Source organism: Penicillium vulpinum (genome assembly GCF_028829585.1).
Source record: "Penicillium vulpinum strain IBT 29486 chromosome Unknown utg000004l_segment0_segment0, whole genome shotgun sequence".
NCBI lineage: Eukaryota > Fungi > Ascomycota > Eurotiomycetes > Eurotiales > Aspergillaceae > Penicillium > Penicillium vulpinum.
In genome coordinates this window covers 5,577,464-5,594,460 of record NW_026643244.1, presented here as the reverse complement: position 1 = coordinate 5,594,460, position 16,997 = coordinate 5,577,464, and the positions used below count along the sequence as shown (strand labels likewise).

At 46.7% G+C, this 16,997-nt stretch overlaps 5 protein-coding genes across 5 annotated transcripts; 3 read left to right on the top strand and 2 right to left on the bottom strand.

The window, feature by feature from the left end:
* Positions 1–53: 53 nt before the first annotated feature.
* Positions 54–841, bottom strand: N7479_010591 (ankyrin repeat domain-containing protein; the record flags this gene model as incomplete). Its single annotated transcript, XM_057258282.1, has 2 exons — positions 54–579; positions 633–841. The coding sequence occupies 2 exons, from the start codon at positions 839–841 to the stop codon at positions 54–56; spliced, it is 735 nt and encodes a 244-aa protein (XP_057105740.1).
* A 493-nt stretch (positions 842–1,334) lies between these two features.
* N7479_010590 (uncharacterized protein) lies at positions 1,335–1,865 on the top strand (the record flags this gene model as incomplete). The annotated part of the gene is made up of 1 exon (XM_057258281.1): positions 1,335–1,865. One exon carries the CDS (start codon positions 1,335–1,337, stop codon positions 1,863–1,865), a length of 531 nt encoding a protein of 176 aa, XP_057105739.1.
* A 5,645-nt stretch (positions 1,866–7,510) lies between these two features.
* N7479_010589 (uncharacterized protein) lies at positions 7,511–10,839 on the bottom strand (the record flags this gene model as incomplete). Its single annotated transcript, XM_057258280.1, has 5 exons — positions 7,511–8,469; positions 8,519–8,663; positions 8,715–8,972; positions 9,033–10,554; positions 10,613–10,839. 5 exons carry the CDS (start codon positions 10,837–10,839, stop codon positions 7,511–7,513), a joined length of 3,111 nt encoding a protein of 1,036 aa, XP_057105738.1.
* A 491-nt stretch (positions 10,840–11,330) lies between these two features.
* On the top strand, positions 11,331–12,839 carry irs4 (the record flags this gene model as incomplete). Its single annotated transcript, XM_057258279.1, has 1 exon — positions 11,331–12,839. The coding sequence occupies one exon, from the start codon at positions 11,331–11,333 to the stop codon at positions 12,837–12,839; it is 1,509 nt and encodes a 502-aa protein (XP_057105737.1).
* A 413-nt stretch (positions 12,840–13,252) lies between these two features.
* N7479_010587 (uncharacterized protein) lies at positions 13,253–16,386 on the top strand (the record flags this gene model as incomplete). Its single annotated transcript, XM_057258278.1, has 11 exons — positions 13,253–13,273; positions 13,667–13,800; positions 13,859–13,904; positions 14,030–14,183; positions 14,241–14,451; positions 14,502–15,069; positions 15,118–15,156; positions 15,206–15,274; positions 15,327–15,586; positions 15,639–16,285; positions 16,337–16,386. The coding sequence occupies 11 exons, from the start codon at positions 13,253–13,255 to the stop codon at positions 16,384–16,386; spliced, it is 2,199 nt and encodes a 732-aa protein (XP_057105736.1).
* Positions 16,387–16,997: the final 611 nt, after the last annotated feature.

The window sequence follows — 16,997 nt, the reverse complement described above, 5'->3', positions numbered from 1 at the left end:
TTTGTACTCCGTAGATAGATTTACATTACATATCTGATGATCACAACCTGTTCTCAAATGCCTTGCACCAAACCTATACCCACATTCACTTTGTCCTTCAAGATTTGTTCAACGTCATGATGCCCGTTACGAACCGCGTAGCCAATTGGTGTCCGGCGGTAAGGGTCTTGGCGATCAGGAGCTCCGCCCTGCTCTACCAGGAATGTTACCATTTTTGCTGAACCGGACCGGGCAGCGTAGTGTAATGGAGTACCAAGTCCAGTTCTTTCATTCATAAAGTATTCTGGAGTTCCCTCATCAAGCATTTTGTTAACACAGAGCTTGTTATAGTCAGGATCTTGATTGTAAATGAATTGTAGCACTTCGTGGTTGTCGTCTTCAGTTCGCATTGCCGCGTAATGCAAAAGCTGCCCATCTTGGACTTGGCCCCCATTTTGAAGAAGAATCTTGATGGCATTAAAAGGACCGTCCCGGACCGCGTAGGATAGTGGCGTGCAGTTGCGAATACGGCACCTTTTGTTTGGGTTCGCACCATGGCTTAGGAACCACTTGAGAAGCCCCACATCTTCAAAGGTATACCTGCAATATTATGAGCTTGCCTATATCAGATATATCAAGGATTTGACACTTACACTAGCGCTGATGGTGTCATATCATTCATATCGGCGTTAATATCCCAGCCACGAGACAAGAACAGCTCTAGAATGCTGATGTGCTTTTTCACAGTTGCAATGAGAAAATGACAGGCCTTTATTGTAAGACCATTGTCTAGCAACTTAATAGTTGTTTCAACGTCGCCATTCTGGATAGCAAGCCTGAGGTCCCTGTATGGATTCGCCATGTTCTCATGTTGAGATCGCAGTAGCTATTGGAAGTCTGGCGGTTTTAATGTAAGCAGTCACGTGAACTGCATGGTCCCTGTATTCGAGAGGTAAAGCCAGGCCGGCACATCTGACTGATCATATAGAAGCAATTAATTGCTAGGCCAAGAAATATCAGATTGTTGTTATGATCTTCTGAACTAGGTAACTAACTAACTAGCGGTTAACTAAAAGCTATTACATAATTAGTTATAGGTAGCCCTGTACCTACCAAGGTAGGGACATACCTACTCAACTATTTATGGACCTAGACAGGTGGCAGCAGGGCTTTTTAGCGTCTGGATTACATACTACGTATGGATGGATGGATAGCGGGGTATACCATGTTATCACGCTACGGTGCTACTTATCCATATTCACATCAGTCACCCACCAGTTACCCGCCTACTATAATACAAAGCATTGCCCTGTTATATCAACCGCAAATTATTGATATCTCTGCATAAAGCGACGATGACGTCCCGCTTCGCGGAGGCGTTGGCAGATGATGAGCTGGTTGATGTGAATATGGACGAAGTCGCATATGTTTCCTTCGTTGGTTCTAGCCTGAAAGCTATAGGAACCCAGAACTTGAATAGCTGCATGGCAGTTATGATGGCTTCCACGAAGGGTGCCGTTCTTGCACATATCGCACCGCGATCTGGATTTACAAACGACCCTGACGATTCTATCAACCACACCCGAAATATGATGGGAACTTTCCTTCAAAAATGCCATCAGGTATTTTCAATCGCGGAAATTAAGCACTCGGTCCTAGTCTATGCCAAGTTTGACGGACAAATCGCAATGCCAGACCAACGGGATTTTATCCATAGTGTCTTCTTGGAGAATCTGGAAAATAACCAATTTCCAAGAGAGTACTCCTACACTGTGCGCGTGGGTGGTCATTCCAGTCCGGGAATGGGTACTATCTTCATTGATGGCCGAAATGGACCGCCAAAGCTCTACGTCGAAGATGTCGAAAAGCAGCTGCTCGGGCCCTAGTTGAGTAAGCAGATTATGCCTTACCATAGTTACCTATCTCTCAAGCATATGTGCTAATGGTTGCAGCTTGTTTGCCTCAGGCCTTCTCTTGTTGGGGTCTTATCGCTCTAGGTGTACTGGCTGAAGAGTGTGGGCCATATGACCCTTGGTAGGCAGGTAGTTCAATTGCCTACCTAGCCACCCCGACGCAACTTGTTATGATATGTGGCTTTATTTTTATTGAGTTTTATGTTGTAACTGTATCTACATATGTATTTATCCAAACATACTTCTATTCCCTTGCTTGTCCAAAATGGATCCTTCAATTTAGGTTTAGGCTCGTGTCAGGACTTAAACACCAATGTATATATTTGCCTTGTCATACCAGCAGCTGCGAGGCTACCATTCCTTACCACCGTTTTATTGTAGCTGCCGGACGTTACTTCGGTGAATTTGGGCTTTGGCCTTGAATCAACAAAGGACCATGTACAGGAACATGGTAAGAATTGACACCAATGCAACTTCAGGGGTATAGCACTATAAGTAAAGGGGTTGATTTAAACAGAAATAATGTAATGTGGGAGTTCACAAATGCCATACCACTAAGTGTCATCGATTGAATACACCAGTTTCACCCCCTGAACAGAGGCAACAAAGGCTGGGATTTGAACCTCGTCTTCTATTATATTGTTCAGGCAATGGATTAAAAGGTTTGTTGAACATTGGCTCTGAGTGTTATGGCATGCCCGGGGACGATTTGGATTCGCGCAGAGGAAGATAATAGCACACTCGTTTTAAATATATTTGGGCTATTATCCCATATTCCGCTAGATGAACTGGGGCGAGAAGGATTGAACAAGCGATGTATATTCTACCTATACTACCGTATTGTTCAAGTAGTTTCATAGCATTTACTTTTTCAAGCACAACAATGTACTTTGATATGACCTCTCTTAAAACTCCCATTAGAATGAAGGGGGGATTACATGCCCACTTCACTCATTTATATCAGTGTAGTGAGCTTACCTCTACAAGGGATTTTTATGTTCCTTCGATATATTTCGGACCTGCGCCTTGTGGGTTCCCACGTCGTAGGCAAGGAGAAAGTCCACTTTCTCCGTCGTGTCGTTATATATTTGTTCGGCTTTCTAAGATAGCTGGTGTCCTTCCAAGGTTGGTCAACATAGTTGAGAGACATAACTTTTATTCATTTCAAGGACATTGTGTATACCTCCATTGCATGCTGGCCATACCACTCTAACTGCCAAGCCGCTCTGCTCCATTCCTCCTCCGGCTAGAGCTTGATCATAAAATTTCCGCAGGGTACATACATGGGTTGAGGTCAAAACCAGGCGCCTTCTTAAAAATGATACGCCTCCTACCCCCTGCCGTATTCCCGAGACGCTGAGACTAGGAGAAAATATACTATATTTATAGATATTATTTCGGATCTTCTCCATATCAGCAAGTGTCAGGCTGAAGTCAGTCTTAGTGTTCTGAGCTCGAACATGTCTCGAAACTCGATTGTAAGCTCGCCGTTGATTATTTCTCAGACAACCTGGTGTCAGATTGCGGACAATTTTGATCCTTTTGAGTATGGGAGGAGAATATATCGGAGCCTGGAATATCTGAGCGTAATGCTCAGATATAGTGGTCTTTTTGGCCTAGTGTGTAACTAGCCAGTCCAGGGGCATGTTATAACAAAGACTGACTTAACTTCTCCATTCGATTCACAAAGCCAAAACTTCACTTTTTTTTTTCAAGTTTGTGTCTCGTTACGGAACATTTGCCTTCCTTAATAGCTGTTCACTATTTGCAAATTCTTTGATGAGGGAGTTGTCAGATGTGTTGATTAAGTGTCTTCCTCATTGTGCTCCCCCAGCTGCCATAGCAGTGGCTTGTGATATAACCATTTTTGTTTTCTGCATCAAAAATCGAAAATCGTGACAAGGGTGCTAATGACCACCTTGGAGTCTGTTTCATAGTTGCAATGAGAAATTGATGGCGATTCATTATAAGACTCTTGTCTAGCAACTTCGCAGTTGCTTCATTGTCACCATTCTTGATGGCAAGCCTGAGGGCTCTGTACGGGTTCGTCATGTTCGCATATTGGAATCTCGAGGAAGTCTGGTGGTTTTAATATGCAAGCAGTCATGGGATACCTGATATACCCAGCAGTCATCCCTGCTATTAATACAAAGCATTGTCCTCTGTCTATGTTCGTCAAATCTACCAGAACAAAAAAAAAACGGGGCAACTAAGCTGTCGATTCCAAGTATATTGTGGCTGTGGGGCGTTTTCAGCACTAGCATATATTCTCCTAGTACCACGCTAGCGTTACCACCTTGGTTTCCATTTCTTTCGCGGAGCGTTTCCTCCCCCTTTTATCCCTATGTAAATACCGACATGATGTTGCTTACAATTTGGAGTTTGTGCGGCTCCCCCTACACCCCGTGAACCTCAATAAAGCAATGCTGACGCCATGCAAGTTTTGTGTTTATTTTGACTCTAATCTCTTTCGCTCCCCAAATTAACCAAATTTGGATGGAAAAAGATTCTAAAGGGATCTCATCAGAATACCTGCTATTCCACTTGGTCCGCGCAACAGAACGTCTGTTTTTCGCCTTCACCTGTATGATCACTCTGGACGAAATACCATGGTTCTTCGTCCACAACCCCAAGAATGTTCTTGACTGGATCAACTTTGCCCAGCTGGTTGGAATTTGGGTTTTATTCAGTGTCTTGTAAGCTATATGACTTAAGGTCGAATCAACCAGATCGAAAGTTAATCATAGCGAACAGATTCCTTCTTTATCTACGGTATAGCCCCATGAACCGGAGTCGGAAGCTGTCATTGCTAGTCATTTATGCTGGTTTTGTTGGAGTGTCGATTTTGCCACTAGTGGTAGACGCTACAACCGACATCTTTTGCCCTCCGGGAAAGAGAAACTGTGACTTCAAGGACCGAGATATCATAGCATCTTTCGTTAGCTTTCACAAAGCTTATGCTTCCCAGATTACTGGGTTGCTTCCATTCTTTGGGCTTTGGAAGCAAATTCGAATGGCTAATCGATCTGCCTCTAATTTGAGCATAACTGGCTTAAAGTGGCAATGCGCAATCTTCATGTTATCGGCTGTCGCTTGGTGCCCTCGAGCGTTTTTTCCATGGAAAGATTTTCTCGGAAAGCCACCTCAGATCCCAGTTCTGAACATATTCAATATTTTGATTGTTTGGAAAACAACGGTTGGATTCTTAGCCACTGGTGATGCCACTTTTGCTATCGGACAAGGCATTTTGCTATGGCGGATGCTGCGGCAGAGAAGGCACAACATGCAAGCATCAGAGGCTGAAACACAGCCACTGCTAGGTGAATAATTTCATATCTACTACCACTCAGCAAGGAGATATAGGTCGTTAAGTGAACCGCCGAAAAAGAAAAAGAAATGGACATTATCGACGGCATAATACGTATATATCCTTTCACTTTTTTTTCTGACCTTGTCCCCTTGTTTATGCTGTTTCTTGTCCTATATTTTAGGTAGCTAATAACTAATCGTTCAGAATATAGAGAAACTCATAGTAAAATGATAGATTAGCTAGGTGAATTTGAAGATTCGTGAGAATGAAGTTACATCATAGAAACAACACGCTTTCTGTCAAGAGAGATTTTCATGCCTGCCGAGAGATAGGGGAGGCGGCAGAGGAGAGAGGTTATCGGGGATAAAGGGAACCGTTGGGATTCTTGGGGACATTCGCAAGAATATCGTCTCTTTCAAATTGCTCCTAGTAGGAGGCGAGGGAAAATGATCTGGATGGATATGAATTTCAGGTAATTAGTAAGTGAAATATGAACCCGTGGACCGAATGTCAACATACCTCGTGTTGTTTACGCTGCGGCATATCACTTCGGCTGCACATACCTCGGCAGGCTCAGAAATACGATTCCCCATGGGTTTCGTTCACTTCACGACAATACAACCTTCATTCTACCGGCACCATCCACCAGCAGGACCTTATGTTTTGCATCATTGTGGACTCGTGTCGTAGATTCGCTCTATCTGGACAAAGAAGCGAGATTTGAAAGAAGAGGGGGAGGTCGAGGAGGACGGTAACGGGCTATAGAGTAGGGGTAGAAGACGATAGGTATTCGGTAATACGCTATTCGAAGCCGGGATTTCGAGAGACCTAGATACTTTTAGCCAATATACCGATCGGGCTAACCGATAACGACACTACGATTTAAAGCGAAGCGAGGGGAGGATACAGGAGTTAGCAAAGTGAGAGGGAAGTGAGAGAGAGGAAGAGGGAAGATAGGGGGTACACCCTATATGGTTATTTATATACTACGATTTTCTTTGTACGGGCTATAGGGTTTTGTGGGATATACTATAAGCGTAGAGGATTTGAAAAATTGGGTTGATTCCGCAATCTTTTAATCAGTATCTGTTTCTCTGGGGGTGAAGATCCTGGCTCAGGCGTTATGGCTTCGAGTTCTTGCTTCAGCTGGATAAAGCGCCTGTATAGTTATACGCACATACTTAGACTACAACAGGTTAATTAAACTTTGATTGATTGATTGATTGGGAGAATTCATTCTTGGCTTGTACCAATCTATGGATGGGCTCGGGGTCAACAGCACCAACAAAGCATGGATGGTCGTCAAGTCTGTGGATTGGGCCTGGGGTGAAGTGCTCGCCATTTTCTGCATTTGGCAAGGTCAGAATAGGAAGAACAAAACATGGGGGTTTACGCGTCGCGAAACTCGATCGCAGCATCCACGTGAGACTCTTAGACAACCGGGTATCAGGTTGCGGACAACTTCGGTCCTTTGAGTATGGGAAGAGACCTGCAGATTCTTAGCAAAGATCCTTCTTCTCAATGGTAATTTTACTTCAAGTTGATACATACAGTAGAAGCATGAGGGCTGGCTTGAATTCTCCATTCGATTCATTAGCCAAAGCTCCATAGGCTTGTTCAGAGTTGTGGCTCGTTCCAGAACATGTGCTTCCCTTGACAGCTGTTCACCATTTGTGACTTTTTTGAATGGTGGAATCGTTCGGCGCGTAAGGTCGGGTGTTTTGTCATTGTTCTCCCCTCGCCCCCCGAATGTCATTGGGGTAGTGGCTCGTGGTATGACCCTTTTCTTTCTCTGCGCCACGAATTTTGATTCGTAGCAACGATGCCAATGGCCACTTTGGATTCCACTGTTTATGACCACTTTTGTGAGTCGCAGACTCCAAAGTGGCCATGAAATGGTATGAGAAGGGAAGTTGTACGTTTTGCAGGAGACACCTATGTAGAGTTTTTCTAGTAAGTTCCTGAAGCACTCGAGGAAGGAGCTTTTATTTGAGGAAGGAACGTTCGAAGGCTTGTCTATAGTGGAAATAACCATGATACTGGTGTGCGGCGAATCATTCTAAGAGGACATCTACAAGACACCACAGAATTACCTTACCAAATCTCCATCGCGGGCGGGACCTTGTAGAAATAGGCAGGCCAGTTCTTCAGCACCGCTATTTGTATAGAGATAACATCTTCGTGAACCCGATATCCAACTCATATATGAAACAGACGAAGAAACCAATGAAAACACTAATGTACAGAATAAGAAATATGTTTATTTACCACAGACCACAAACCATTCATCCTTCATCCTCGCTGCCAATCAAACTTGTTCAGCATCATGCCGGCGGTTCTGTTCCCAAGAGGAATGATACGAGGTCAAGTCCGCAAGCCTCGTCAAGATAGCCACGAACTTCTTTGAAATACTCCACGCCGTCAATCCCGAAATAATCTCACATCCGACTCGCAGCATCCTTTCCGGTCCCTCTGTCCCACAGATATCACCAACACCAGTAACATTCCCTCTCATTGCATGACCCTCCCTGACAAAAAGCTGCACAAGCTCATCATCGCATGGCCGATCCAGATGAACAAAACTCGGTTCCAGGACCGGCTCCGCACGTCCCTGGAAATGCGGAGTGGACTCATGGGACGTATGCGGGTGACAGGATCCGTATGCCCACAAAGTCAGCACAGCGATGAACGCCGCGACAGGCTCGTGGAAAGCGTTCGTCGAGTAGCGGCGGATATGCCAGAGGGTGACGCCGGCGTGAATGATTGAAAGCCGGGCTTTGTATTGGTCGTGTTTCATCCAGCGCCAGATGTACTGCCACTCGAGGGACTGGTGTCGCTTGCTCCAGCGCTTCTTTTCCGTTGCCAGGGAGGTTGCGAGGGAGCGTATTTCGCGAAATGGAGTGAGGAGGAGTAGTCGGGCGGCGTGGAGGTGGAGGATGGTTGGGTGCTCGAGGCCGGCGGCTTTGGCTACAGTGCTGTTGGCGGTCCAGTGGAGGATGTCGAGGCAGTCGCAGGCGCTATTGCGCCATTTCGAGTACGAGGGGATTCCGGGGAGCCATACTGAGCCTGTGGGGATGGCGGTCTCGCATGATTGCTTCTTGGCTGTTGGGTTCCAGAAGGAGAGTGGGCGGCGGAAGTAGTCTCCCACTTCCCACATTCGATGGTAGAGAGCGTGAATGAGGAGGATGTGACTGAACTCCCCTATCCCAGATACTACTCTCTTCTCGATGTAGAGGATGTGGACTGCGTCGTATAAGGATTCGTTGGCTGTAGAAGTTAGAGATTGGTCCGTTATTTAAGTCCGAATAAGATTTACCAAATGACTTTGCCCATAGTGGCTTCCATTTCTCTGCGGACCTTGCTTGCCATAGCTTCTCATGCGCGGGCAATGCAGCTTGTCCGTCATCTAGGGAGAGCAGAGGTCGATCATCAAAGTAATATGCAAGAGTACAATCCAAAAGCTATTATTATTGTCAGTAAAATGAAAGTCTCCATTTTTCGACAAAGCTTACCCATATACAATAACCAGTGCGTCTCCTAACCTCATCCTGAACCCAAGATTCCCAAGATGCGTCTGGTGACGCCTCATTGAGACTTGTGCGCATCGGTGTCAATAAACGAGAAGATTTCATGAGTGTCACCAGGTCACCAAAGGTGCTCATGGCCAAGATCCTTCCTCGCTCGCTCCTACTATGGAGAAGCCCAATGCAATTGAACAACATAGCTTGCAATATCTCGAGAGAAGTCTGGCCAGGGAGACTCTTTTCCTTCTGGAGGTGCAAAATCATTAGCTGGAAAATAATGAATGGCAACAAGAAGACATTTCTCACCTCAAGATAGATACCCCGCCGAATCAGCTCGTGGAGAGTAGTTGTACATTGCTCTATCTCAGAAATGTGGGACACATGGCAGCCGAGTGCTATTATTGACAAAGTCAAAAGCCAATGGCTTGTGTTCGGATTAAAGTTAGGAAGATGTAATATCGGATAAACGGCCTGAAATGAATCGAAGAAGAATATGATGAACTGGTTGCATTCGTCCGCGGTGGGAAATCTCTCCGATTCGAACGCCTCGAAAAATGGAGTTTCATTGCAGCATAGTTGAACAAAGTGCCGATAAATCTCATCGTAGGTGGAGGTTTCAATCCGTTGTACGACCCGAGTAATATCTTCCGATATCTGATCTGTTCGAAGTTCGGAAATGATAGGGAAGTTGAACCGGTGCTCGCCATCTTCAAAGAGTAGCTGCCTGCCAATATCGACCGGCTCTGCAGATGAGCTTGACCAAGGCGCGTGTTTCTTTCCGTACTTTGGAAGTCTGGATGGCGCACCGTCGACATAGAAGTCCGCTGATCCCTTGGCGGAACCCACTGATTCGGTATGAGGAGAAGGCTCGCTGATGCCGGGAGGATACCGATTGGGGCTTCCCATGTTCTTTCCTAGAGAAACGTGCACAGAGGGTGTTTGAGAGATCCGATCTGGTTGGAAAGGACTGTTTTGCTCCACGCTGATAACCGGCGGTTGCCACGCTGGCCGAGGGAAGTAGGCACCTGGGCTGAGAGATTGCGTGTATTGCGAGGAAACACCGGCAGACTGCGTGTGGCTTTTAGGATCACCGGAAAGCAACTCACCAGGGAGCCAATTGATGGTGGAAAGCATGGAATGGTCGAAGAACGCGGGATCAAACCCTAGCGGTGCCTCCGGATTATTTGCTATAGTCATCTCAATGTCACCTGCTGGGTTGGCCATTCCTGGTTGAAGACCCCCCATTTCAGTGTCTAGATTGTTGGATGGCTCAACCGGGAATACTTTGGGAATGTCGGAGCTCGAGGTATCATATGTCTGGTTGATATCTCTAGGGTAGACCCCTAGTGGCGGTGTTTCAGACGGCTCTTGTATCTCATTTGGGAGATACAAACGAGGATTCGTTGCATCCTGCAAAATGGGGTGTGTGTTTTGTAGTATTCTTTTTGTGTGATCATTTGCGGGCGTAGATGATACATTAAGCGAAATTTTGGATGATGGTGCCGGCTCATTTTGCTGGTGTATAGAAAACTGGCTCTGACTAGAAGCTGCATTCGAATCTTGCATGGGCTTGTGGTTGTCGTTTTGCGCCTCGGTTTCTTGTCCTGAATCTCTCGCGTTTTTTGTTTTTGATCGCCTTTGCGTAGGGTATTGACATTCGAGGGAGCGAGTGTCACACCGTCCACATGGCATGCCACCGCTACATCGTACTCTTGCCGTTGCGCAACTAAAGCACGCTCGGAATGTTTTGACAGTAATCCGGTGGGTGCGATCTTTCCCTCCCGTCCCTGGTGCATGGTGACTCAATTCATGTCGATGGAGGGTGTCACTGGGGGGTGATTAGCGTGAAATTCGACGCCAAGGATAGCTATAACCCAAGCGCATACGTTCTTGAAAAATGCCGGCCGCACTGGGTACACTCAAAGGGCTTCTCCTTAGTATGACTCCGCAAATGTCGTTTCAGATGCTCCGGTCGTCGAAAGGTACTGTTACACACTGAGCATTGAATGTGGCCAGTAAGCAGCTCATCTGCATTTTTATCTGTATCTCGAACTTCGGATCCCCCCTGTGTTCTAACATGGGGATCACCGGGTTTGTCTTGACCCGAGAGCATGGCTCCAATTGTGCTTCAGAGAAGCAAAGATAGGCATTTCCCCAAAGTTGGTATGCAAGTCATATTGCAGATGCAGATGGACCAGAATGGAGGGGAAAACAAAGTGGAGAACGGGGATACTAGTCTTTAAACGGGGAAATGGCTGTTCGGTTAAATAAAATCTGGGGTTGAAAGTTGATATCATTGACGGGTTGAGAAAGGGTCAGATGATGTTTTAGCATTGTATTAATGAAATACAGATATAACATCTACAAAATGATTTAATATGTGATTCTCTACTCCGTATACAACATAAATGCAATGTTTAATATAGTCGCGTAGAAGAAACGTGTACGGTCGCGTGCACGGCCATTTCTGAATATTTTCCCCCTAAACATTCCAGAAACAAATTGTAAGATCAGCCCGGTCATCTTGGTTATCTTGATATAATCCTTGTTTTCAAGTTTGAACTCGCATAACCCGCATACCCGATTTTGCGGGGAATCGATTCCATGAATGGCGAGGCCGCTTCCGCGAACCAGCGGTTGGCCCGGAATGACGCTCTACAAGGCGCGACGCTTGCATTCCAACATTCCAGGGATCCCTCACCCAATGTGAAGGTTAGACCTTCTGCTACCGCTTCTGCGATGGCAAATCAACATCCACTGAGTCGTGAAATGACTGGATCCGACGCCCCTGAAGTGGGCTCCGTAAAGGATAAGATCGGGAGATGGGCCCGGCCGCCTTCACCTCCAGCCAGTACAAGTACATTATTAAGTGCGAGGGGTCGACCTTCAGCCGCCCCTCTCTCTTCGGCCTCTCAAATTGCGGCCCGGCTCGCTGCATCAAGGTCCCCTGGGCGGGACACCAGTGCTGCGTCGTCAACCGGCAGACTTGGCACAGGTGCAGTACGAACTGCGAGCCGGGTGCCACCCACACCAGAGAAACGAGAGCTACCACCACCAACCCCTGTTCGCTTGATCCAAGGGATACATAGTCCCATGCTGCACGAAAGAGCCTTAAGGTCTGATTCGGATCTGTCTATCTACAGGGGCTCCCCATCCCAACTATCCAGGACAACTCTAGATTATCAGGATAGTGAAGAATCGAGCCCCCATCTGTCCTCGGAGTCTCTGGATTCTTCTGCGCCGTCAGATGAGGTGAAACCAAGAATCCCCCCGCGTGTGCCGCCACCACGAGGGTCTATGAGGAACCATGGAGCCGTCACCGCATTTCGATCTTTGACACCGAGCGAGCTATCTATATCAAGCCCGCTACATTCGAAAAGTACCTCCAACTTGATAGATGACCCCATTACCATGAGCGAAGAAGCTCTCTCCAATGCTATTATCGCCTCATCCCTGGCATCATCACGCGCATCTCCATCTCTTAAAGGGGTCCCCCCGCCGCTTCCCCAGCGACGACGGGCACGATCCTTTCTACATTTGGCACAAACCCCCAAGACTGATCTATCAAGGACGCCGAGTCCTCCGAAGAGTATGCCGATGACACTTCGCGGCATGCCGAAAAAACCCACCGAGGCCGACCGCCGAAAACACAGAAATCTACTACACAAACACCCCCACAAGCACAGGGAGGGCGACCGTAAGCGCTGGCAACGCGAGGTCACCGAGAGGGAGCGCAAACGTTACGAAGGAGTCTGGGCCTCTAATAAAGGGCTTCTTATCTCTACTGACAACCCCGGTCCTGGTAAAAATGGGTCGTGGCCACGCGATGCCTCAGATATGGTTCTTAACCTGGTGGTCCGGGAGATCTGGTCCCGCAGCCGTCTACCCGAGGCGATCCTAGAACAAGTGTGGGATCTGGTCGATCACCAAGATCTCGGGCTCTTAGTACGTGAGGAATTCGTGGTCGGAATGTGGTTGATCGATCAGTACTTGAAGGGACACAAGCTCCCTGCGAGAGTACGGGAGAGTGTTTGGGATAGTGTACGGAATGTTGCGGGTATTAGACTTCCCCCCTCACTGGGAAAGGCAAGGCTCATGCTTGAGAGTCTCTAATTACGAATCGGATTATCCCAATAGTGGATTGACACAAATGTCTAGCATGAAACTGTATTCCAAATCATTCCCCTATATTGGCGATACCTGCACGAACCCCTGAGGTACTAGTGATATCTATCCTCTCCGACTTATGCCCGAACCCTTTTGTTTGGTTGGAAGAAACCTCCGCATCACACGATTGACTGATCATGTTAGAATCTAAAAACAGTCTTAGGTGATCCAGTAATATGTAACAATTCTAATAATATTCTAATAATTTCTCAAATAATCGCTTTACTTATGTATTTTGTACAGAGTACGGTGCATATACTTTGCACATCACACTTTTCAAAGTTCTATCGTGAATCCACGTGATCAAAATGGTTTCAGATGGTAAAATTACCATGTTTCCTCCTATCCAATGTCAATCAATGCGAGTATCCACTGTATCGGTAAGTTCCCATCCGAAATCCTTTGAATATCAAAATCCAAAATTCCCTTCGATTTTTGTCTTCTCTCCTTTATACCGAGGCAAAAAAAATATATATCAAGAAATCGTTGAAAATATTCCATTTTCGATTACCCTGCATATATACTTGCATTCTGACACCATCTCTCCAATTTGGGGTTGGGCCTGATCTGCTCTGCTTAGTTGCCAAAAAGCAAATCCCGAACCTCCCCACGGCTCGGGATTTGCGAAGATCAAGCAATCACACGAAAGTCTCTATATCAGCGCTCTTTCGGACTTGCAATTATATTACTCGAGCCGCAGAATGCCCCATTTCAACTAGTATTCGGTTGCAAAGACACCCGAGAGGTGCAGTTTCAAATTAATGCTTTTGTAGAATATCGAGGTATTCATGTTTAGTGTCGCCATGGCCGATACTTTTCACGATTATAACGGACTTGCCTCGACAGCACCTCGGCCGGTTCGCAAGAAGTTTGCTAAACCGCCAGTTAAGGTAGCTTGTCTGCCTTGGTGAGCAAATCCCGTGGGAAAAAAAAAGAGGAACTTCTCCACTAATCGGTTATTGCAGCCGGGCTTCGAGAACAAGATGTGGCGGCCAGATGCCATGCGCGAATGTATGTTTTATTTCTCCTTTGAGCGTTTTGACTGCTTTGAGTGCTTTGGGGGCTTTTTTTTAAAAATTGTGGATCTGAGTTGATCAATGCTCATTGCATGTATTCCGTACTGACATTCACTTTAGTGTGTTAGCAAAGACAGAGAATGCTCTTATTTACCCAGCAAACGAGGCGGGCCACGCAAAAAGAAGGAAAAATCCTCGCTGTCGCCAGAACGAGAAGCCAGGCAAGATGATGTCCCGTATAATGCTGTGCCCTCACCGCCGGAGTTTGGAGAAGGTATGTTGTCGCCGCCCATATCAAATGAAAAAAGCGATATACTCATCCAAAGTTTAGCACCAGGAATGTTCACCCAAATTGATGAACTCTCTCTGCCTGGTGCAGGTTTGAGACATTTAGATTTCCAGTCCGAAATCCCCTCCATGTTCCAGAGCTTCTTCACTGGCGATGGCAGTCAGTCGCACATGCAAGTGCCCTTGATATCACCGCCCTTGAACAGCCCTAGCCCCCAACCTTTCGTAAGGACCTATGGAAGCGAACTTGAAATGTACGCACCGTTCTATAATAAGTTCCATATAAATTATCTAACATCCCCAGATTGAATGCCTATTATGACTTTATTCATAACTATTTCCCCATTCTCCCACCACGGGCATCGCCACCGTGTCGAGATCGACCATTGAACTGTCCCGTTCCATGTTCAACTACGTCTGAACCGATGATGATGTACCGGCCCCGTTCGCCTCTGAGTCTGGCACTATCTGCGATCTTGGCTTTGATTCCGCACCCAAGTGATCTTGAGCCATCGTCTACGGCGTCTGTACTCCAGCGCAGAACATACGCGCATACTTTTGCCCAACTCGCCAACTCAACTATCGAAGCCGAGTGTGATCTTGATCTGTCCTCAACTGATCCCGGCCAGGCATTGTCTGCTGCACGACCTTTTGTCGGGCGGGAGAGATTCCACTCGCAAGCTCCGGTGGAATATGAGAGCCTTCTGGCTCTCTTGGTGCTTTCAGTTTATGAATACTCCCAGCGTGGTAATCTGCTCAAGATGCGATACCGTGCTGGTCAGGCTCTTGCAATTGCTTTGGACAAGTCACTTCATGCTCAAATGGAGAATGATGAATTTTCGGAAGCTCGACGGAGAGCCTGGTGGATGACGGTTTGTATTCCTCCTCCCTCATCGGTATCTCATCTAATTGTTGCTTAGTATTATTGTGTGATTCAAGGATCTATTGTTAGCACAACAGTGAGTAATATAGCTCTTGAATAATAAAATCGAGCTAATAAAGAAACAGATGCCTGCTATCGTTATCAATGACCCACAGTTCACGACTCCGTATCCATCGTTCTCATCGGATACAGAGGTATGCACTCGAAGAACTCTTGGTTATCCTCCATCCACTAACCATTCTTTAGGGTTGGGCTATTTTGATACAGGCTCAACAAGTGCTTGTGTCAGCAACCCAGTTTATTGGCGATCTGAACAAGTGCCTTTCGTCCCAATCAGGGATGTACTATATGTTCGAACGAATGCAGCAACTTGATTCCTGGACGCATTCTGTAATTGCACAGGCAGAGCTACTCCCCCTTATGCCCCAGACATCAGATTTCGGCGATCACAACGAATCCATTACGGCGCAGAGTATACGCGCAATATCCCGAATCAAACTATCCAGGTTCGAGTCCTTCACATTCTCATACCTAACCCCAAACTCACAAATACCCTAGTGCACAAATCAAAACACACCGCTTCCGGGCTTTCTCAGACATCCCCCTCTTCATCAAAAGACATTGTGACCTGACAGCAGCAAATCCAAACACCGCCCCCACACCTATCAACACCAAACCCGCCGGCATCCACAACGTCACCTGCTCCTGCTCAAACCTAACCTCCTTCGAACGAGCATCCTCAACAGAATACATGACCCCATCCGATTCCTCCACCTCATCAGACATCCACACGGATGTCCAGCCATACGCACCCCAGTACTCGCAATATCCCTTTGCGTCTGGGTTCCCTTACAGCACGCAGCAATCCGCAAAAATATGTCTTCAGGCTGCACTCGTCATCTCTCGCATGTTCCACAGCCTACCTGTCCCACAGCCTCTCTCAGATCCTCAGCAGCAGCAAGGTCGTCCATTACCCCGCACCATGCCATCCTTCGCATGCTGTCTGATGCAAAGTAGCTATGCTATGTTCATGATCTACTACAAGGCGCGCGTGGCGAAGCAGCTTGCACCCGATAGCCCGGGCAATGAGCGTGGCGGAGATTCGACTGGCCACCTCATTGACGAACTACGGCAGGGTTTAGAGCGGATCATTGCGGCCGTGTCGAATTATTCACTTGCTTTTGAGGCTTTGGATGGGATGAGAGGTTAGTACTTTTATACTTTGGTATTCGGTCCCTATGCTAACATTGTTTTAGATGAAATCGAAGGTGCATATAAAACGGCGTTCCCACTAGCATCTGTTTAAAAGGGGGTTCTTTTTTTTCTTCTTTCCGAGCTTTTTCTTTCTCCGGCACTTTCGAGTCGGCCATCTGCATTTTTATAATGATCCCCCCTCCTCTCTTTTTACGACTTGATTCTCCACTATTCTTGTTTTGTGCCCAACAGAACAGCGGCGTTATTTGGTATCTCTGGCATAATACAACATTGAAATATGATTCCCTTCGTTAGTAGAAAAATTATATAACGCATACGAAATACAAATTCTATCACAATTCGAACACGACTGTGCAGGAACCTTTCGCTTCTCCTAGTTATTGTTATGCCAAGGCCTCCAGTGCTGGTCTTGGTGCGAGGTAGGACGGGCCCACCCAGTTATGACTCTGGCAAACCCACGACCGCCAACAGGTTTCAGCCCCATTCGCCTACCCATCAATCTTCCAGGACTTGCCATAGGTGCACTGTCTCCCTCATTCCAAGGACACATCAGAGCCATCCCCTGCTGATTACTAAATCTCCTTGCCGGTCTTGTGGGTTGCTCATCCAGCACCCGAGGGCCAAAGCGAAATCGATGAAGTCGAAGACTAGGAGATGATTATCTATGACCACGAGGAAGGTAACATAGAGCGGTCAATTCTC